At 39.8% G+C, this 24,089-nt stretch overlaps 1 protein-coding gene and 1 pseudogene across 1 annotated transcript in view; one reads left to right on the top strand and one right to left on the bottom strand.

Moving 5' to 3' along the window:
* Cfap69 (cilia and flagella associated protein 69) overlaps positions 1-6,582 on the top strand; it is a 69,057-nt gene extending 62,475 nt beyond the window's left edge. Inside the window, exons 20-23 of the mRNA XM_021190454.1 lie at positions 779-976; positions 3,314-3,400; positions 3,834-3,938; positions 4,475-6,582. Coding sequence (XP_021046113.1) covers positions 779-976; positions 3,314-3,400; positions 3,834-3,938; positions 4,475-4,645 — 561 coding nt within the window. The 3' untranslated portion in view covers positions 4,646-6,582. The remainder of the gene's footprint in view (positions 1-778; positions 977-3,313; positions 3,401-3,833; positions 3,939-4,474) is intronic.
* Positions 6,583-21,395: 14,813 nt separating this feature from the next.
* LOC110316102 lies at positions 21,396-21,848 on the bottom strand (annotated as a pseudogene).
* Positions 21,849-24,089: the final 2,241 nt, after the last annotated feature.

The raw sequence follows: 24,089 nt of genomic DNA, 5'->3' as shown, positions 1-24,089 counted from the left end.
GCTGCTAAGTGCCCTTAGTAAAGAATGTCTTTGAAGTCTCAGGAAAATCCTCTGAAGTAAACATTTTATTTCTGTTAATATTTGGATAGTGTAAATGAATAAGTCTCTCTTTTATTTTTTCAAATAAAAAAATCAAGTTAAATTCCTATCTTAAATGACGTAACTGTTTCTCTAGTTCTCAGTGTACTCTAGTACCTTCCTTTCAGAATGTGAGATGGAGATTTTGGCATGATGAAACTGTGGAGTTAAAAACTTGAGATTCAAGGAGGGGGAACCAAGAGGGGTCATGACTGGAATGTAAATAAATAAAATTATATATATATATATATATATATATATATATATATATATATATATATATATATATATATATATATATATATATATATACCTTGAGATTCAGTTATAAATATATAGGTGAAGACCAGGATTCCTTTTCTAGGAGTCACATGTCCCAGACTCTCCCAATAGCCCTCTCATGGTTCAGCGTCATGACCTAGCTTTCATTAGAAGGCTGTAGGTAGGAATAGCATGAGTATTTCAGAAGGCCAAACGTGAATCATAGTGTCTACAGCTATGGAAGGGAAAGAACTATTAACCAGAGTCCTCAGATGTAGCTGGTGCCCACATCCGTCTCAGAATGTCTAACTTACTCCCAAGCAGTCAGGAAATGCTTCGGCCTTGACAGATGACCACTGTACAGGGAGTTATGGAAGAAGCTTGCTTTCACTGACTGCAGTTTAGTCTAGCTTTCTCAACTTAAACTTTGCCATGGCAGATTGGAGAAATATGGAATGAAGTATCTGAAGAAATAAAGCTGGAAAAGTTAAGACTAGTCACAGCAGATGAAAAATCTTTGCACTCCATTATAGCAGCAACAGAAAATATTGGAAAGATGGTTGCATCCTTGCAAAGTGAGATGATCGAAAACCAAGCCCTTCAGGATGTGCAGAATGAACAAAGAATGTATGCAAAAGTAAGCACACATTGTTAATGTCAGTGTTTAAACTAGACTAGATAACGTTATCCATAAAGTAGATTTGTCCTATTTGTAAATAGATCAACATTGAATAGTTTTTTTTTTCTTTTTTGGTTTTTTGAGACAGGGTTTCTCTGTATAGCCCTGGCTGTTCTGTAACTCACTTTGTAGACCAGGCTGGCCTCGAACTCAGAAATCCACCTGCCTCTGCCTCCCAAGTTCTGGGATTAAAGGCGTGCACCACCACACCCGGCTTCTTTTATTTTTAATGCCTTTGTGCAATTTAAAAGAAACTATGAAGCCTGGGGTTTAAAATTCAATTATTATCGCTTCTCGGCCTTTTGGCTAAGATCAAGTGTAAAATTCAATTATTATTACCAGTGTTGCTTTGGGCATTATAATTTAGTTTGTGTTTTTTTTCTTTGTGTGTACATGTGGTATATGCATGTGTATACATTTATGTGTATGAAGGTGTGCACATAATGTGGGACTGAGAGGGGGGTGTTGGGTAGGTATCTTGCTTAATCACTCTCTACAGGGTTTTTCTCTGGGCTCAGACATCACGATTCAGCTCAACTAGCTGGCTAGAAAGTCTCAGAGGTCCTTCTGTCTCTTTCTCCCCACCACTGGGCCACTATGCTAGGCTTTTTTATGTAGGTTCTGGGCATGTGAGCTCAGGTCTTCATGCACAACAAGCAATTTACTGGTTGTGTTATTTGATTTTAGTACTCTTATATTTTACAAGGTAAAGCAATACTTGATGTACGTCTGTTCTTTGAAGTGTCCAACAGGGTTCCAGAAGTTGTAATCTGCTTAAATAAATACTTTAAATATGCCTGGCAGTTTATCTGTAAGGAGTACACAACTTCATAGGGAGATATAGTTGTCTTTGTTTCCCACCTCATTCTGTCACAGACCTTCAGTGTTGTGCCAGTGATAGGGATGTCCATCCATAAGCTTCATCCTCATCTCAGTGCTGAAACACTTGGGAGCACTGATTTTCTACATGTCCAGGAGAAGTGGCCTGACGTTAGCTAGACAGAGAAAGTCAGCAGGAAAATAGCCTGTTCCCTAGAAATCTGCTCAGGTGAGAAACTGTGGCGTAGTTTGTCCATGTTTTACTAGTTAAGAGGAGTTTAAACAGGGTTATCCATAGACAGAGGCATCACCACTTTGCCCCGGTTCTCTGTAACCACAGCACTGTAGTTTCTTGACGGGATCTCCAGTGATGTCTATTGTCCAATCTTTCCACATAGAAATTGAATGTTTGACTCCACAGCTTAGGATCTGTGTCCATTCACCTGTGAATGCCACCCCCAGCTAATTGATTTCAAATGCTTACATGGGTAAGTTTTTATGACATGGGTACTGCTGTAAGCCAGTTGTTTGCTCAGAACCAGGAAGAAATCATGGAGCTTTTTCTTTTTTGCCATTAGCTCTTTTGAACCCAAGAACCATTGCCATTTAATTATATATTTATTGTCATACCTCTGTCCCCAATTTTGAAACAATTAATTACATATTCTTAAGTGTTCCTAAGAATATTACATTTACAATAGTATTGTATGTTTGTATTTATATGACACACACAAGCACACACACACACACACACACACACACACACACAAACAATGGTGTGTATCCTCTGATTCTACATTTGGTGAGAAGCCTGTTAAGAAATAGAGTTGGTTAATGCTCACCCTTCTAGACCACAGTATCACGCCAAATTTAGTGATATCACAAAATTGCTACCTTGCTGCAGTCATAGATTAAAAGTTGTTTTACCAATATAATTTATGATCAGTGGCCAGAAGAGTCTATTTTCACCTGTGATTTTTGTCTTTGAATTCCGCATTTAGTTTTCTCCAGACTATAAAGTCTTCACACACAGGAACTGTATAAAGCACTCTGTTTTGGTGAGAGTGATGGGGTTAGACTGTTTTGAGTAGTTTGCCTTACATTATATGGAAAGGAGTTCAAACTTTAACTACAAAATGTATAACTTTTTAAATTTTAAGATTTTTTTTTTTGAAACAAGGTTTCTATGTGGCACTGGTTATCCTAGAACTCACTTTGTAGAGCAGGCTAGCCTAGAAGTGAAATATTTCTGCCTACCTGGGCTTCCAGAGTGCTCAGATTGAAGGCTTCTAGCAGCATGCCCAACAACATTTGACTTGTTTGTTTTTAATTCTGTTATACATTCTAATTTCTTTTTCGGCCAGACTCAAATTATCCTTTAGCGAAAGGGAGGCACTTCCTTTAAAATACAGACTTCTGTGCCCTTTGGTGTGTTTCGTGGGAACTGAAACTCTTAACTTTTCATATTCCTTTCAGATACAAGCTACACATAAGCAGAGAGAGCAGGCTAACAAGTCATGGGAAAACTTCTTGGCTAGGACATCAAATGCTAAAACGTTAAAGGTAAGATTTTCAAAGTCCCACCAATATATAGCCAGCCAGTCCTAAGGACAGAGGCTTTTTGAAGATTGGATGTTTATTTCTACTTTTCTGCTAATGTTCTGTAAGATATCACCACTATCAGAGCCTTCTGCCTTTTAGACTGTCAACTGAAAGCACATTTTACAAATGAAAAAGTGCTGCTTTGCATTTCATGTTACTTAACCCTAGGAAGCCAGGGTCATGTTCCTGAACAATTTGAAGATGAAGGCTAGGAGTAAGCCAGAGAGAACTGTGCCCTTCCCTCCATTCTGAACCATCTTATTGAAGGATTTCATTTCTCTAAGTGGCAGAGTGAGGAACGGGAGAACAGTTGTACCTACCTTCTCTGCAAGGACCAGCGACCATGCTTTACTGGCAACTAATATTATTTTCTTGCTAATTTAAAAATTTTCAGAAAGCAAAGAAGCTTCAAGAAAAGGCTATAGAATCCTCCAAATACACTGAACGACCACAAAATGCAACATTCCACCAAACAGTTATTAAAGGTCTTAACACAACGGTAAGGTCGTTTTTCTACACCTCTTTCTTAATAGATACAAAGTGCAGGGGACCAAAATGTTATCTCTCTGAGAACTTTTGCCTCATGTATTTTGCTTTGTGTTGTTCAAATTTCCTATCATTAAGGCATGTATTTCTCCAAGACACGTTTCCCCCTCCCTTATCCCCACCTCCAGTGCTAGGTTAGAAGACAGCCCCACAGGCTTCCTAAGTTGCCACCAGCTATGGTCAGTGCTTCATCGCTTGCATCTCCCTTGTAGATGAGTGCAGCTTTCCTTTGTCTAGAAGTAGACCAGGGCCACATCCCAGTTTTCTCAGTGATCTCCACTGGACGCAGTTTGTCCCTGGCTACAAAACTAATGAACAATAGAAGAATTCAAGCCCTCAATCCTGGTGCTGGAGTCCTTTTTTCTCTTGTGTCACACTGTCTCTTTTGCTTGGTGTCTTTTACAAAGCAAACCATAGGATATGTGGGTTTTTCTGTCATCAAAAGGTTTTGTGTGAAGACCTGTAGGTATTTGTCTTTTCCTTTTCCAGGTGCCTTCAGGTCGGGTGGTGACAGTGCAAAGCACTCCTACCCGGCTACTGGGAGGACCTCTGGCTGACACAGACATTGCTCTGAAAAAACTGCCTATTCGAGGAGGGGCCTTGCAGCGGGTGAAAATGAAGCCACCACTGAATGATCCTAAAAAGAGCATCCCTACGTGACATGTTCCACAGCTCCTGAAATAAATTTTACCTGCAATGTCTTTGCTAAATGTATATTTATATACAAATGTAAGGCAAAAATTTAGAATAAATATTTTAGTAAAATATTATAAAAATTAAAGTTAGGATAATACACTTTATTTTTATGGAAAACACCACTGTCTTCAAAAAAATTATTGCTCCTTAACTGTAAATTTGTTTAACAATTAGGACTTTTGGCTGTACATCAGTTACTCCAAATAGTCAACCCTAAGGGACATTTCTGTGGGCTTTGTATCTCCCATCATGAATGATTTAGACTGTGAGAACTGTTGAGTCAAAGGGCTGAAGCTGAGTTAGGAGGGATCTCCTTCCAGCAACCCTACCTTACATTTATCCACTGGAAAAGTATAGATGTATTTTTCTCAATATTTGTGTAGTTCCCTCTATGTGTTGGAACCCTTGATTGGCCATGGCCACATGTCCATCCCAGAGCACCTTACCTCAGAGTCAGCCAGATCTGAGTACTCCTTGCTCTTGGAGCCATAAACAGCCCAACGTCGTCTAAAATACCTAAATGGAGCCAGGAATCAAGGTGCTATCATCAGAAGGATATAGAATACCAGAAGCAGTAAATAAGTTGGTGAAAATGTACTATTATTACGGGCAAGTGCCAGTCACAAGCTAAAAGTAAAAATACAGATACACATAGTTTTACTCTAAATATATAAATTTTCAAAGTGCAGCTGGAGAGATAGCTTAGTGTTTAACAGTACTGGCTGCTCTTCCAGAGGTACCCAAGTTTAATTCCCAGCACCAACATGACAGTTCACAACCATCTATAACTCCAGGCTCAGAGGATATGATCTCTCTTCTGGTCCCCTCAGGCACCAGACACTCACATGGCGCACAGACCTATGTTCAGGCAAAACTCCCATAGACATAGAACAGATAAATAAAATTTTAAATTAAGTAAATAAAAATTTGAAGCTAATTCTAATGCTGTTTCTCAAATGACAACAGGACAAGTAGTGTGTGTGGGAGCAGATAGAAGAATGCAACATGTTCATACAAACAGCACCAAATAATGTCACATTAAAATCTCATAACACTCAGAATCCTTTGCTGTGCCCATAGCTAAGAGCAATGAACCTTTATAGCACTTAGAGACTATGAGCTTTGTCAGACTCTTGGTTCCCCGAAGGCAAGGGAGAGAACATGTCTAATTTACAATTATGACCAGCACCTCAGTAATGAAGTTAGTGACGACGGATTTGTCTCTGACAGCCTTTCCCTTGACATCTTCAAATGCAGCAATGCATTGGCCTCAAAGGGAAGCATCAGCCCACAAATGATGCTAAGCAAGGACAGCATGTTAAAGTGGTTCAAATAAATGTACTTCAAAGTAGTTATGGGCTTTTCTCAGGTTATAAGGCATAAGTACTATGGTATAAATATAAACGTTACAGAAAATTGATATGATTTGGTTGAGTATCAGTTACACATAGGCCCAGTGTCCTGTCTCCAGATTGATTTAGACTGATCCCCATCAGTGTCATCTGATGTGTACATATTATTCTATCTAGTAGGAAGAGAGAACACAAAATAAGACAGGTTATTTTCTCGCATATATTTACTACATGAAGAAGTATACGCTGCTCAATGCAGAAACTATACACATGGTAGGCAGATCTCTAACACATTTCCAGCACAGTTCCAGCCATCCCACAGTGAGCCAGGGAGTCCACAACTGACAGCCTCACAAACTGCCCTGCTTTTCTTTCTCTCTATTTCCTATAACTGCTCCTCTCGAGTCCAAGTGCATATGGTGCCTAGGTTGCCCTGCCTGAGCAATGGACAGTCTACTCTCCTGTGAGTCGCCAGAGATCAATTTTTAAAGCTTTAAAACTGAAATATGTACTAATCAAATAAATAAAACTTGTATTTTGAAATCAGAATTAGCTGGTTTTATTACTCCATATCCTAAAGAGTTCTAGAAATTCACCAGTTATACATTAAGTATACATTAAGTTGAAGTGAACTCAACACTAACTCACGTCCATGAACCGGATTTTGAGTCTGCTGTAGTACAGTTACAGAAATGCTGGCAGTTATTGACAGTGTATGCAGAAGGCATGAGGTGCAACTTTCTACTTTTTTTCATTCATTTATTCACTTTACATCCCCAACACAGCCCCCTCCTCTTCTCCCCCAGTCCCACTGTCCCTCCCCATTGCCCCTTCCCTTCCTCTCAAAGAAGGGGAGCCCCTTCCAACTTTCTCCTGGATGAGCCCAGCCTGACATTACTCCAGTGCAGACCGCCACTGAGACCAACTGACCCCTCCCTCTTCCTTGTGCTGGGCATGATAAATGAGTTTCCATCCATCCTAGGGAACACCCCACACAACCTTAGCTTGTCTGTCTGTCTGTCCTTCCCTCATTCCCACATCTTGGGTTTCCAGGCCAAGCAATATGTGGTATGGCAATTTACTGAGAGAAATTTTAACATCTAAATCATTTTAAAAGATGCTTACAATGAACTATCCTAAAGCAATGCTCATTTTAGAAAATATCCTATCCCTTCTCGGCCTTTTGGCTAAGATCAAGTATAGAAAATGTCCTTAATTTTTAATAAAAAATGTAGTGTGTGTGTGTGTGTGTGTGTGTGTGTGTGTGTGTGTGTGTGTGTGTGTGTAAGTGTAAACAGGGACAAGAGGATAATTTTAGGAGTCTCTTCTTCAGTCACACAGGTCCAAGAGCTAGAACCCTGGCTGCCAGGCTTGGTGGCAAGCACTTTTACCCACTGAATTACTTCTCCTGTCCAAACGCTCTTAACAGCGTAGCAGAATATAATTTAGGAGAATGAAGAGCCCATTTGTAATCAGTTTAGGTTGGAAGGCTAACCACTAATTTTATTAATTAAAGCTAAAATGTTTATCATTGACAAAACACAATTTTTACAGTTACTGTGGGTGATTAATGACAACTGTTCAAATTGTAGGCCAAAATTACAAAGTCTTGCTTTATGGCACTGAACTATTGAACTTTAATCATTTGTGACAGGTTATGAAAACCATTAAACTGCTTCCTAAGGAAAACCATGCTACCTCTTGAGCCTCTTGAAAAAGAAGGTTGGTCATCCCACTAATGCCAGCTGACTTCCAGAACCTAGATGGCTCCTCCCTTGAAAGGCAAAATATTTTCAACCTAAAAGTCTATTAGACCTACAGTCTCATTCTGTTTGCCACTTATACAAAATGTTACACAAAATTACACTTGTCAATATTTGAAAAAGTAGGAGGTTCATTTAACACTGAAGGTTCTGAGCCCACAGTTCATGTAACACTATTAAGTTTGTGTATATAAAACCTTTACTAAAGCCCTCGTATTACTTCATGAGGATTTCAGAGTGGTCCAAACTCAGAGAATACACACCTTAATTCAAGGTTTATTCTTAGGTCAGGCCAAGCCATCAGACACATTTATTCAGTATTATTTCTTGCTGGGTTTAGGGGTTTGGGAGGTGAGACAGGCTTTCTTTGTGTAGGCCTGGCTGTTCTGGAATTATTTCTATAAACCAGGCTGGTCTCCAACTCACAGAGATCCCCCTGCCTCTACTACTCAAGTGCTGGAATGAAAGGCGTGTGCCACCACCACCTGGTTTTTTTTTTTTTCTGTTTATAAGTTTGCTTGTATTTGTGTGCAGAAAAGAATATGTCATCATCATCAAAATACTTGAAAAAAATTATTTTTATCATGATAGCCATAGGGAAATCTATTGGGCAGATGTCTATTGGTTCTTTGTCCTGGAAAAGTATGAGGATTCAAAAACAAACAAACTGGTTTGGTTTTTCTTGTGAAAACAAGCATCTTCAAACGGCTCTTGAGCCCCTCTTCACCTTGAAAATTAGACCCCATCAATGTTCAGGTCTCCATCAGAGGTGTAGGCCGGGGTGGGAAGAGGCCGAGTCAGGTTGGGCGTCTTCCTCTACCACTCTCCATTTTATTTTGTAAGACAAGGTGTCTTACACACCTTGAACTCACCAGTTCTGTCCAACTGGCTGTCCAGGAAGTCCCAGAGGTCCTCCTGTCCTCCCCTGTCCCAGGACAGGAATTACAGGCATGTGCTCCTCTGCCTCAGTTTCTGGTCTGAGGCTTTCATGCTTGTGCCCCAAGCACTTTACAAACTTGAGCCATCTCCCCAGCCCCAGAAGTCCTGCTGACTGCGTACAACCAAAATTACTAATATAAACCATAACTGTGTGTGAGTAGTTTCCTGTAATCACTTCCCACCATTTCATTTCCTCATATATCATTCTTTTATTTGGTACAATTCTTTAAAGCTCCATACTGTTTGTGGAATATGCTGTGAGTTGTAACTAATATAAAAATGACCAAGTCTAAAATGGGACTGACAATACCTAGGCAAAAATTATATCATGCTGTACTTTGCTAAATTATAGATTCTTTGTATGTGTTGGTCATTTTTTTAATGTTGAGACAATAAAAATTAAAACATGGGGTTAGAGAGATGGCTCAGAGTTTAAGAGCACTGGCTGCTCTCCAAGAGAACTCAGGTTCAATCCTTGGCATACACACGATGACTCTAAATCATCTGCAATCCCTGTGCTAGGGTGTTCAAACTGCCCTGTTAGCTACTTATCCACATTAAACACACACACACATGAACGTGCACACGAACATATACACATACACAAAGAGACACACAAGGACACACACATACATGAACATTACATCACGATAAATATCACTTATAGATAGTGGCATTACTTGAGGCAAAGTTTTAAATATTAGGGTACCAGATACTTAATATAATTAATTATTTCACTGACTAGTAAAAAAATATTTGAAGTACTATTTTTAAACAAAGATATCTTGGCAAAATGTTTTTTGAATAACAAACTATTAACAAATTATCTAAATATTTGCAAATAATTCAATCACTACCAATAAGGTAATTATATATCAAAGAAAGAAAACCACCTGATTAAGAAACTGGAAATCATTTTATTATCGCAGGAAATATTTGACTTGGCAAATACTAACAGGATTCTGCTTACAGTTGCCATCTTGCTTGAGGTATTTTTTGTGTTTTTCTTCTTAAATGCTTTATAATCAATTTCTATAATATTGGGGAAAATCAATATAAGATTCCATTCTTCTACGCAACCCATTAAAAATGCTTTGTTTAAAAAGCCACCACAAGCTTGATATTTAAGTCTTACAATATTAATAGATACAAAGGTGTATGGCTTTCTTATGAACTACACATTGGTTAACAGTAAGATGATTTTAATGATCTAGCAATGTATATTGTAAGGTTACCTATAATGAAGCACTCATGATTTCTACATAATGTAAAAGTGAAAAAAGTACATTTTTTAAAAAAAACTAAGCATGATAATTTGCTAGCTTATTTGACAAACCTGAAATAATCAAACTAAGTGGAGAATTTTTAATAAAACAACATCACTACTTGCGTAGGTACACCTTCAGATCACGTCCTGCCATTTTCTGTGGAAAATTATACTTGGAAGATAGCACCTGTCTTCTGCCCATCCCATGAGACCTTGAAAGCAAGCAGTCTATATACATGTCCCAGAAGTCCTGGGCTATGTTTAAGAAGACACTGTAATGCCCAGGCCGCTGCGATTTTTGCAAGAACAACATGAAATTCCAGAAGGCATCCACGTTGTGCTCTATCTTGATTTCCTTGAGGTCTATCAGCGTCAGAGAGCAAGTGTTCCAACACTGGAGATCTATGCCCGCTGTGATGCCAGGGCTGATGCTGGCAAGCACTCCCTTTTGAAATTCCAAGTCAGCATCAGTGAGACTGAACAGCAAGACGCAGCCCAGGGGAAGGCAGAACCACCTCCTCACAGCAGAGCCCATCCTGTACAGAGAATGGGAGATTTTTCAAAAGTATTCAATTTAAACTCAGAGAATGAAAGCCATGTTTTATGGTATAGTTGAATATGTGTTTGTTGGTTTGCCTTTGAGCTGCTGGCTCTCGGACTATCCTTTGAAAGGATGTTACATTTCCAATTTGCCAACCAGCTGTCTCTGGGATTCACTTGAATCCACTGTAAGTAAAGATGTGACTTTCATTTCATCACAGGCTTTTACAACTGCAAGAAACCTCAAAAACGTGTGTACCTTCTTTCCTTCTGAACAGATTAGAACACTTCTCAGTGGTGTGACTCCTGTCTCTCAGTCCAAAAGGATTAGAGACTTATTCTGCATGGAGCTATGATAGGTTCTGTCGATTTTTAATTTAATTATTAGAAATCTATTTACCTGATGGCACTGACTGACTCGGATACTTGTATTTTTCCCCCCACTGAAAAAAATCATTTGGTAAGCACTCATGTTTGGTGGATCTTGGCTTTTCTTAGGTCGTTTGGGATTAGTTTAGCAATGAAGCTGTATCCATAAAAATATAAGAAAACAGGGTGGGTACAAACTCGTATGAGATGATTCAGGCTCAATTATGGTTAGCACATACTATCGTGTTCTAATGCCTTCTCTGCAAAGTTTCTATGACAGTTGGTTCCTTAGCAAATTGACCTGGAACATGACTAAATCCAAGGACTAAATAGCCAAAAGATTGCTACATAGCTGTTCATCCAGACTGGTACCCTAAATGTTCTTGTACATACCACCCGCTTGCTAGCCAGCTCAAACAAAATGGGATGAAGAATCCAGTACCCAGAAAGCAAAATTCATCTCCTGTTTACTACCGCCTTTCTCCTCCTCATAATAATTTATTTTTAAGGAAGAAATATAATATTCACATCATTTTATATGGTCGGAATTTGTGCAGATTGCACGCAGAGTGACCTGACAGTGACAGGAGACAGGAGTTCTAAAAGGGTGTGAGGGGTTGGCGCCAAGACTTTCTTTCCCCTCAATTGGTTAGTTTTAGGACCAACGCCCTTTCCATCCACTGCTGCTGAGAAGCAGAAGAGTAACCCATCCGGGAACTGGGAACCTGGAAACCAGGTACCTTCAGTGAACCTGGCTTGCGCCTCCTAGTACATACCCAAATGCGCCTCTGGCTGGAAGACAGGAGGTGTCCGTGCAGGCTCGTGGCGTCCCACTTCAGGAAGCAGAAGGAAAGTGAAGAAGTAGACCCGGGGATGAAGGGGTTGGAAGCAGGGACCCTTTGTGCTACGCTGGCGATTCTGTTCTGGGCGCTGCTCTGGAGACAGCTGAGCAGGACCTCGCCCCTTTTCTAGGAACAGAGCAAGCGGCAGAGTGGGTGGCCACGCCCCCTCGGGGGTTCCCCCGGACCCGCCGCTCCTCCTGCCCCTGCCTACCCAGGCTTAACTTCATCAGGATCACCTCTGTCTTTCTTCCGGGCTCCCTCTTTCTGTTCTCTGAGATCCTCCGTGTTGGCAGTAGGCAGTCATCAGCCCCAAGCTATCTTCTCCCTCAGTGACGCGCGCCTGTGTCCACAGGAAAATTCTCTTAAGGCTGGAGACCTATTTAACATCCATTTAAATTATTAACACTAGCCATTGACAAACTCTAGTCTGACCTCGCCTCTACCTCAATGCACAATTTAATTCTGGGAGCCATTTTCTGTAGCCTTCAGTAGAAGGAAGATTTCAGAAAGTCTCTTTTATGTTATGATCATGAGATTACTGCCTATGTTTCCAGCCTTGAATAATCATGGGACTTATACCTGTTTCCTGTGCTCGAACTCCAGGGCAATGTTCAGATGGGCTGGATGGGAAGTTAATCCAAAGCCCCATTTAGCTCTTTCTCCTTTTAGGAAAGTCTTCTTTCCTTAACAGCTTCTTGAGCCAGGATGGAGATGAATTCCAACATCCCCAATTCATTGTCGTTTCCACTAAACTAAAACCAGACTTCTCCAGCATGTAAATGCTACGAATAGTTCCTTCCTGTCCTTCATCATACGAGTGGAGTTTTATGGTTAACTACAATACCTCAAGTCTTAACCTTAAATCCCATGTGCCTCCAGTACCAAGCTCCTACATAAACATAGCTGAGAAAACAGAAAGACTCAGATCTTATAGAGCACATGCAAATCCATCTCACACCAATATACTTCTCCAGTGCTTCAGGTGTCCCAGTCCACAATTCATGGACTCTCATAGTAGACATGTCAAATGTTACCTAATATAATACCTCATCTTAAATTTTAACTTTGTAGTCTTCTACAGAATTCTATTTACCAAAGCATGTGCCAATTTCACTTGACTACACACATGCAAACATACACACATGCACACACACATGCACACACACATGCACACGCACACCCTCTACCTTAAGGAAGCATTTTTTTTTTGTACTTTTCAATTACTATTAGCCACTCAACAGTTTCATTAAAACTAAACTTCTGTTAAATAGCTATACAAATCATGTCTTTGTAAAAAATATTTTCCATAAGATAATTTACTGTACCTATACAAATACTCAAACTCAAAATAATTTTGAAAAGCTGTAAAATGTACAGAGGTGCAGGCAATAGTTGATACATTTCTTTCCAGGTCTTTTTCCAAATGTTTCACTCTCCTTTATCACTATAAAATACTTTAAATATAAAGCATTACAAAATATACATGAAAACAGTGGCCTTTTCAATAAATGAGACTGTGACCTATTATCATAGAGAACAGAATTAAATTTAGACTACTTCCTCATAATATCACAAAACTCAATCCCAAGGATATTAAAAATTTTGAATGTAAAACAATTAAACATCACAACTTTAAGACTTAAGACTATCTTTATAATTTGAAGATGGGGAAGATTTTTTAAAACACAATAATTGTAAAAAAAAGAAAAATATTTAATAGTTTAGTAATTGGTATGCTAATCACAGCTATAATAAATATAAACATTAGGGCTTGCTATGTACTTCAGAATGCTTGCATGCCTGAGGCCCTGGGTTCAAGTCTCAGTATGAAAAAAGGAAAGCAAAAATTAAAAAAATAATAATAAAGAGTAAGGTGTCATCAGTGCTATAACCGATTACAGAAGGATTCTGATTAGGAGCCAAAGCTTAAGAACGGTCTGTGGAATCAAGAAAAAGATTAATGTCCCAATATAAATCTCAGGTTTTGCCAGCAAGATTTTGCTGACAGGATCCTGATATAGCTGTCTCTTGTGAGGCTATGCCAGTGCCTGGCAAACACAGAAGTGGATGCTCACAGTCAGCTATTGGATGGAACACAGGGAGCTACAGAAAGTACCCAAGGAGCTGAAGAGGTCTGCAACCCTATAGGTGGAACAACAATATGAACTAACCAGTACTCCCAGAGCTCGTGTCTCTAGCTGCATATGTAGCAGAAGATGGCCTAGTCGTCCATCATTGGGAAGAGAGGCCCCTTGGTCTTGCAAATTTTATATGTCCCAGTACAGGGCAACACTAAGGCCAAGAAGTGGGAGTGGGTGGGTAGGAGAGCAGGGCTTGGGGAGGGTATAGGGGACTTTCGGTATAGCATTTGAAGTGTAAATGAAGAAAATATCTAATAAAAAAATTGAAAAAAATCTGAGGTTTTGAAGAGCCATTTCTCAGATAAGGACACGTAATAATACATATACATATTCATGATGTCATGGGAAGCAAGTAAACACAAATAAAAAGTACAATGAGATATGAATTCATACATATCAAATAAACTCAGTATAAGTCTTAGAATATCAAGTGCACAGCAAGTACATTATAGTTCTTCAAAGAACCAGAACCAAGAGGGTAATTATATTTATATGTAAATGATATTTCATAGAAAGGTGTTGTCTCTCTCTCTCTCTCTCTCTCTCTCTCTCTCTCTCTCTCTCTCTCTCACACACACACACACACACACACACACACACACACACCGATAAAATGTAACTAATTAACTCATGCAATATGGAGCTGGAGGTTCAGGACAGCTGGTGATATAGTTCCAGGCTGAGTCCAAAGACCTGAAGGCTACAACAGAACTAAAGACTGGCCAGCAATGTCAGGAAGAGAGCAAACGCTCCTTCTCTCTGGCTTGTTGTTCTCTCTCGGGCCCTCAGTGGATTGGATGACACCCACCCAATGGCTGGGAGAACAGTAAGGCAATCGGCTTTATTCTGCTTGCCATTTCAAACACAAATCTCATTCAAAATCAAACTCTCAGACTCACACAGAAAAGTTTACCAAATACCTGGACAACCCGTGGCCAAGATCACACATGCCACCAACGTCTGAAGCAGCGGCACTTTTACGCAATACTAGAAATGCTGTGAATTGGTATAACTAGATCATGACTGGCACCGAGTCTTTCCTTTGGGAACTTCAAACATTCTGGAATGCATTTTGATCAAATTTATCCCCATTTCTCTCCTACAATTTCACCTTTAACTCCCCAATTCTAGTCCTCCCCCAACTCCCTGTCACTCTTTCTTAAAAGCCAAGGAACTCCATTTGGTGTGTATGGGTGTCAGGCAACGTACTAGAGCATGGCCAACCTCTCAGGGGCTGCATTCCTGGAGAAAACTGACTACTCGTCCCCTGGAAGCCAGCCATTGTCGGCAGCTTCTCAGTGGAGGAACTTCAAGAACTGTTCCCCAACCAGGCTGGGATTTGGGCCAGCTTGATCTTGCCCGGGTCTTCAGCATGCAGCTACATCTCGTTGTGAGTTCATATGTACAATGAGACGCACTGCCATGTCAGGCAAACACTGCTCCACCAAAGATGCCCGCTGCTCCTGACTCATCCTTACAATCTCTCCTCCAAACTCTCCCATGATGCTCCCAAGTTCTGCGGGTAGCTATCCCATTTAGAGCTGAGCAGGCTACATTTTCCTAGTCTCTCCACCGATGGAGTGTGTCTCTGTATTATTCACCCTCTGCTGTAAAAAGAAGCTTCTCTGATGAGGGTTAGGAAATGTACTAATCTGGGAGACTAAAAATGAAAACGTAAAGACCAGTTTATCATATCAGTATGTCCATTTAGCCAATGAATAGAACTAGATTATCCCTGAGGGCTTATGGCTTAGACAACCCCATATTTTGGGCACAGTTAACAGTATCTGCCTTCTGGAGTGGGTTTTAAAGCCAATCTGAAAGTGATTGGTTACTCCCATAACGTTCATGCATCTTTCCAGGCCAGCCCTTCTTATAACCCACAGGGGTCACAGATGGGTTAGACTGCTGTTTGTTTTTCTTCCAAGTAGCAAGCTTATGTACCACTTTCAAGCACTACAAAAGCTAGCCAGTAAGGACGAAGTTTCAGGTTGGTACCAGCGTGATTTCGCCATATCCTATGACTCGGTTATATAATATCTTTAGCAACAGGACCTCATTATCAGGGCCTAGAGGTTAACCAAGAGAAATAGCTTGTGATGCTTGGAGGATCTGTAATGCTGTTCAACTCTGAGTTAAAAGACGAAGCCTCTACATGGCAATAGCTTTATCTGATAGCTCATAGTGTCTGAGGGAGGCATTGTCACTCTCTTACACAATAACTCCATTTAACCACACACCCACATGCACACAGTCACACATGCACACATGTATATGTAAGCATGCTTCAGGAAGGTTCCGCAGTAGTAGGTTTCTAGATGGTGTTTTCACAGGTCTTTAGATGCACATAACTTCCAATAAGTCTTTATTTACATTTTCAGGACCAGCTCTTGAAGGAATTCTTCTAAATGTCCCCATTTACAGAATGTTCATAGTGGCACTGTACATAATAACAAAGACATGAAAACAAGAAAAATGACTATTAATATTAAAATTACTGTAGAATGTTTTTAAAATATGAAATATTATTCATCAGTGAAATTAATAGGTAGCCGTTGTGCGCATACATACAACATGTTAGATTTTTCTTTTTACGCAGTAGTTCAAAAATGTAAAATCATAGAAGACATCATTTTTACAAAGTTCAAGAACAAGCAAGATTAAACTAATTTTCTGTAAATATGTGTAAGAAGTAAAACAATTTAATGATGATACATTCCAGGGATGTGGTTGAGATGGGATATATGAGAGAAATGGGTCTGTCAAAGACACAGGGCGCTCGTCTGGATGAGGGTTCAGAGATGCACTACCCTGTGACTAGAGGATAAGAGCCCTTCCAGAGGACCTGGGTTCAAATTCCAGCAACCACATCATAGTCCAGAACTATCTGTAACTCCAGTCCCAGGGTATCCGATGCATGCCTGGTGACTCCAAAGGCATGCATGTGGCAGAATGTCTAAATGGATAAAATAAGCAAATCTAAAATGTTTCTATAAATGTAAGGAACAGCTCATTATTATGGCCTCTTGGGAAACTAGTGGTACTAGGTTCCCTCTGGTATCTTTATGTTTATGGCTCCTATATATTAATTACATTCTCCCCCTCCCACACCTCCAAAAATGTGTAAGACAGTATCAGGAATGACATATTCCCAAGATAGGGAGAGAGCACTTGGGGTCCTGCTACACATGTTGGAGATGGGGAGAAAAGAACCTCTTTTGGCATACACGCTCTGAGGTTGATGCTGACAAACATGGAGGAGGGTAAAGAGGATGGTTGGGGAGAAAGATGAACTGGCATGCTGCGTGAGAGCTGGTCCTTAGTCTTCTACAGTTTCTGAATATTACCGAGAAATGCAATTGGATTTGAGATGATTTTGTTTTAGTGGAATCTTAATTGTTGCCAGAATATGTGCATTGACAACAGAAATTCAATATGAGGAGGGGGCTCAAACATAGGGCCCATAAACTGTCACCTAGATCAGGGAAGGACAAAGATTAGGACCAAACAGCTTGGACAATCTCCAGGGTAGGAAAATGGGATGCAAACGACATTTAAATTGTTTCCAACATTTTAGAAATCTCTACCAATTGGGGAAACTGATACAATTGATCTGGCAAAAAAGGGAGTAAGGTGGCAAAACTGAAAAGCACACACTATATCCTGAAGTGCCTATGGAGGCAGGTGTGGTGAAGTGCATCTGTAAGCCCAAGCCTAAGGAAGCTAAGGCAAAAGAATCAGTACTCAGAGGCCATCATGAGCTGCATTGTGAGACCCTCTTTCTCAAACAGGAGGGATAATAAATTCCTACACAAGTTTAGACTTCACAGTTGAGTGCTTCTACAGCCAAATGTGCTGCCTAACATCTCATTGATCATTTTATCAAAAATTAACCCTCCAGGGTCTGGAGAGAAGGCTCGGCAATTAAGAGTATTTGCTGCTCTTCTAAAGGCCCGGAGGTTCTGCTTCTAACTCACGTACTAGGCAGTTCACAATGTGCCACACCCACTCCAGTGAAGTCTGTGTGGCAAGCCCCAAAGCTTGGATGCAGTCCTGAGGCAAAAAGTTTCATGGGAGTTTAGTCTCCTGGAGTCTTGGCATCCCATAGTACGAATGCTCCAAACTTGTCCCTACATCAGTGTCAGTTGGTGAACAGATCTGTGTGCTTTCCTTCATTATTGTTTTATTATAAGTGCCTCTAAGAAATGATTTTGACATATAGCTAAGTTAGATTAGCTTCCACCAGTGTTCCAATATCCTAGAAAACTGTTGAGCCAAACTTGGGCTTTGATTTTAGTAAGAATGCTACTCATTCAGATGAAATGCCTCCAGTTTAGACAGTGAAAGAAATCAGGCATTACAATTTACTGGAAAAGAGCTAGAAATCTCAGGGCTAGTCTACAAAGTAAATTTAGAATAACAGCTGAGTCACTCCCATGTGCAGGAATTTACAATGACCTAGGTGGAAGGTGGATTATACAATAGACAAGATTTGGAACTATGACAAGGCATAAAGCCCTTGCCTCAGGCTTCTAAGAATAAGCTGACCTTAGGTGGGGCTGCTTTTGATCCCAGTTGTAAACACTGATTTTTAACCCAGTTGTAAACACTGCCTGGTTCCCATTACCTTTTGTGTATGCATTTCTGTTTTGTGTAAAGAGTCATTTTGCATCAGTAACCTTAATGTACCTTGGATGACCTTAATGTGTTGCATAACTTCCTTATTTCTTCTGTAATATAAGCCTGATGCTCGCTTTGAGAAATTCAGATCAACACTCCCTTGTGTTTGTATCTGTTTTTTACCCCGCCAACTCCTTGCCCACCTAGGTATCAGGACCATGATTCTCCTGAAAGTTGAGGGGCCAACTGAGTCCAGTCCACGGCAACAATGGCATCTGATCCCTACTCTAGGGAATCCAGTGTCGCCACCTTCTGACCACCATGAGTACACACACACACACACACACACACACACAGACATATAAATATAAAAATAAATAAAACCTTTTTAAAGTACTTAAAAATTTTATCACCAAGTGTTTTCCAAACCATTCATCATTTTTATCAAAATGATTTTTACCAGAAGTAAAGTATTGCTCATGGTCCTATTATAATCATTCTATGCCCAACTCATTTCCAGTGTCCCCACACTTCATCCCCAAGTTTGATCAAAGATATCTCTGCCTTCCTCTTTGTCACCTTAGGTCCTCACTCCAAGGTCCCTTTCACGCAGCTCAGTTTTATGGCTATAATTAAGTGTCCATTTTCATTAGATCATTTGGCATTTGTTTGTTCAGTCCTATATGTCATTTCCCCTCGAGATCACTTATAATAAAATACACTCATTACAGACTTTCTAGTGATTGTCATAAGGTACAAAGAACACTCAAGTATTTTTAGCTGATTACTATTTCTGTGCTAGAAATTTACAGCTTCTTGGGAACTTTTCAGCTTCTCAGCAGCCATAGTTCTTGAGTACTTCAGAATCCTACTGCTGCCTGTAAAGATTTCCTGATTTAATCAAGACAATAGCCAACTCACTTGTCCCTCTGCTTCCTCTCTTCAATCACTCAGTAGCAGCTTTGTCATGCTTCTGTTCATCTTGATTCTGCTTTACATAGCACACTTCCCCAGGAAATACTGCCATCATCACCCAACATGGCATCTAGAAGAGCCCTCCACACGCAGCGGGGACACGCTGACTGCATAATTGTGCTGAATGCCTACAAAAAGTGTAATTTTTCGAGTCATTGACTTTCTGACTCATTAAAATTAAAGACATTAATTTTAAATATCCACACCCCAATCCCCTCTGGTAATCCTTAATTACGATGTATTTATCAAAGTGTAATCCAATGACCTTCTGATAAAGAGAGCAGGAAATGAGGCTGAAACAAGTAAGAGCCCTGCAGAGACAAAAAAAAATGTTCTGTCTTATAATTGAGGGAAGAAGCAGTGCTATTTTTCCAGGAACATGGGAAAGGATGGTGAGTAGAATGGTAACTCTGAGATAAGAGAAAAAGTTCAGCAATCATCTCTTCTCTTCTGTATTTCTCCTTTTATTAGTTTTTAAAAAGTGTTTTAATTTTTTAAAATTTTATGTGCACAGGTACAAGCATTTGTAGATGTATATACATGTATTAGTGGTGCCCATGGACACTAATGGAAAGAGTTGGATCCACTGGAACTGAAGTTGCAAATGATTGTGAGTCACCATGTTGGTGCAAGGAATCAAACTCGGGCCCTACAGAGAGCAGCAGTGCTCTTAAACCCTGGGCTATCTCTTCAGACTCCCACTTTGTTATATGAAAGTGAACATAAAAATAAGATTTGGATTTTTATTAAATAACAGCATATACATTGTAATTAATTGATATATACTCTGCCATCTGATTATTCCATTAGCATAATTCATTTATCTACGTTTTCAGTATCCCCAGCATCCCTGACCTTCCTAACTTCTAGTGACTTTAGTTCTTTACTGTATTTCTATGTCATCAGATTTTAAGATGCACATTCCAGTGAGGAACGTGGTGCTTGTCTTTCTGTGCCTTGCTTGGTCCAGTTACTATGATGTCGTCTGGTTCCATTTATGTCTCAGCTATCATTTTAATAAAGTGAGTCAATAAAGCTGGATGGATCATAGCTTTGATTCGGTAGTAATTCCTTGTAACTATAAAAAATAATAATAAGTCAAGATTACTCAATTTTATGTCCTCTCTAATTCTTCTTCTGCCAGAGCCTTTTATATCTAGACTGGCTATGCCTTCTGTGCAATCTCTGCTTTCTTACTGTAACATTTCAGTATCTTAGAAGAGAGCAATGTGGGACAGCTGCAGATACTGGTTTGTTTCCTCTGTGAACTCTCAGTAGTCACCATGTATCATGCAGCTCATCTTCTTTTAAGAAGATAGGCTACTTCCACTAATAACCCAGCACTGCTTCTTTGATAAATAAACAACCATCTTTCATCTGTGAGAGGATTTTCTGTCCATAGTTTGGCATAGCAGGATTGACATTAACGACATTTTAAGATGACATTTCTGTGAGACTTGATTTCGTCAAGGAGCACGGATGGCCATTCTTGACATCGAGGGAATTTATACAGCTGGAAAGGAGAGGTCCGGAGTTAATAACAGCACGGAAGGGGTTAGCTCTAACAGTGAGAGGTCCAGAGTTAATAACAGCACGGAAGGGGTTAGCTCTAACAGTGAGAGAGCAACTCTTGGTGGTTTATTTGTAGGGTTATGGTTTAATTTCCATTTTAGAAGAAACAAAGAGCTAGAAATACCATTTCCAAACACATATTATTATAATAAAAATTGAAAAGAAAGAAAAAAACTAATACCTTTCTATCCTTTCCCCACATTTATTAAGAAAAGATAAAAAATAAGTGTCTGATATCTCAGAGAAGAAAAATATATTTAAAAAAAATACTTTTAAGAAAATGACTTTGCAGTCCGGGTCCTTTATTTCTTTTTGTACATTAGGCCATGAATTCCTATGGGCTCCAGCAGCTCAGGTTCTTTCCGTTAGTGCTCACAAAGTGTGCTTCTCTGGATGGCGCAGGTTGGCGCTTCAGCTGAACCCAGGTGCCCTCCTCTTTGGCTTCCCTTTCCTTCTGATCGTTCTCCTTCACCCTCTTCAGGAAGCTGTCTCTGCTCTTTGAGTGCTTGATGTGCTCAGTCAGCACAATGGCCCTCTTGGCCAGAATTTTGCCCTTAACTTGCTTGTTTACAATGATGCCCATGGCGTGCTGGGTGACATTGTAGACTCTTCCGGTTTTGCCGTGGTAACACTTATGGGGCATTCCTTTTTGAACAGTGCCCATTCCCTTGATATCTACAATTTCTCCCTTCTTGTAGATTCGCATGTATCTGGCCAAAGGAACAACTCCATGTTTCCTAAAAGCCCTAGAGAACATAAAGCAAGCATCCCTTCTCTTTCCCTTCATGTTGGTCATTTTAGTGAGTTACTGGAAGATGGCTGCCTTCCTCGGCTTAAGGCAAAATAACAACAACAATAACAATAACAATAACAACAACAACAACAATAATAATAAATTCAATTTATTATAGCTAAGAAATTTGTCAGTTACTGAATGACAAATTCCAAATGACACATCAAGTGGAGCACCTGAGCAGACGCTTCAAACTAATGTGTGGAACAGAAGAAACTCAGATCTATAAATGATCACAAAATTCGTAGACCTCTGAGGTTCTCCACTCCCAAAGCAGTGGAGGTTATGTGTACTTGGTCCCTCGTGCTCTTTTGGATGGATAAGGATCCACAACAAACCTATTGAGAGACAAGAAATGATGGTATTGGCTCACCAGTTAGATTGTTGACTATCTAGTTGTTATAGAAAAGGGCTTTAATGCTCTGAGATTGCCCTAGTCTTCTAAATATGTGTGGTAACATGCAATGACTGTTTCATGGCCTAGAAGTTGGGAATGAGGTACAGTGTGTTTGGATTGAGTCTATACAGGCCACCAAAAGAAAAGAAGTGACTGGGCTTAGGTTTCAGATACCTCTTCAGTTAGAAAAGCAGAGGCATTCCTAGATGAGAGGCCCCAGAGATGAGGCAAGCATTCTTAAAAGCTTGAAAGAGTTAGCTCCAGGATCTGTAAACCCCAAATACTCAAACCCAATCTGCTAGTGACATACTCAAATATAAGTTTTCTTATGTTTCTTGTCTGTCTTCTCTTGGTTCAAATCTGCATTATTCTGAAGCTAATATTAATGTGCTTGTACCTTAAATCAGGGCTCACAAAGGAGAGGTCATGATGCAACTTTAAATAATGATAATAATAATAATAATAATAATAATAATAATGAATATAAGAACCAACACTTTTAATGATTTATGGTAAATAAGAGTGAAATTTAAATCCATCAGGGAAAAATCATAATTACATTCTATAGAAGGAAGTACAGCCTTAAGTATTAAAAGCTTTAAACCAATTGCATAAAAATACAACATTTAGAGCACTTGGAAATAGTAATACTAATAGAAATAGAAAAAAAATGAAAGGGGGTGAAGCAAGACAGTGAAACGTGAGCAGGAGCCCTCAGAGGCATTTTTATAAAGAGGAACTCATAGGAAGAAACAGATACAAACCTGAACAGGAATAAGATCCTGGATGAAACGGAAACCAACTCAGAATGTGGGGTGATGATGATGATGGTGGTGGTGGTATGATGATGATGATGATGATGATGATGATGATGATGATGATGATGATAGCAACAATAACAAACAAAATTACACCCCAGGCCCCAGATGATGATGATGATGATGATGATGATGATGATGATGATGATGATGATAGCAACAATAACAAACAAAATTACACCCCAGGCCCCAGATTTTAAATGGCTTAATCCAGATGCTACTCCCCAACCCCAGATTAAGAACGGAATTTGAGTCCCACAGCCATGAGGTGTGGCCTTTCAGATGGTCCACCCTGTAAAGCCGATGTCAGGAAAATAGTATTTTGTTCATGTAATATACCTGTTGAGGGAGAATTTATGCAAGGTTCACATTCAAACGAACAGCAGAGTCTCCAGCTTTCTTAGTGAATGGATCTCGAAGTTATTAGCTTCACAGCCACCTGGACTGAACTGGGTCAGTTCTACCCAGTGGCTTTCAGGCTGCCATGCCCTGTTCCTGTCAACAAAACTAGTGGAAGAACCAACACTTTTGAATGGACATGGTGTTCTAACTATGTACAGTGTCTGAGGGTTTTAAAATGAGGGTTAGGAGTGCTCATCATCTAGAAGTGAGCAGAAAATCTTGGAGTTCGAATTCAGTCATTAAGAAAACCCTAAAAAGACTTAAGGAATCGTAAGAGTACGAGAGGGAGTTTTCAGTTAGAGCTTCTGGGTTGTGGCTTAGTTAATGAAAAGGTATCACAAAGAGTGGCTACAAATCACCCCTCTCTATTCACAGCATTCCACAGCGCACGCATTCCTTACTAAATAGAGACACACACTTTCCTGACTTGGTTCCTGGTCCCCACTATTGAGTCTGATGCTCAGGCTTCACTCCAAAATCATGCAGAGTTTCCTCCCTGTTCTGTTACACACTAAGGCTTGTGCCTATTTTTTTTTTTTTTTTTTTTTTTTTTTTTTTTTTTGGGTTTTTCGATATATATTATAAGTGTTGTGCTCTACCTGACGTGCTATCTGGGTG

The sequence above is a fragment of the Mus pahari genome, chromosome 2 (genome assembly GCF_900095145.1).
Source record: "Mus pahari chromosome 2, PAHARI_EIJ_v1.1, whole genome shotgun sequence".
Lineage (NCBI taxonomy): Eukaryota > Metazoa > Chordata > Mammalia > Rodentia > Muridae > Mus > Mus pahari.
Note: the sequence above shows the minus strand (reverse complement) of the source record. Positions and strands in the feature narration are given on the sequence as shown.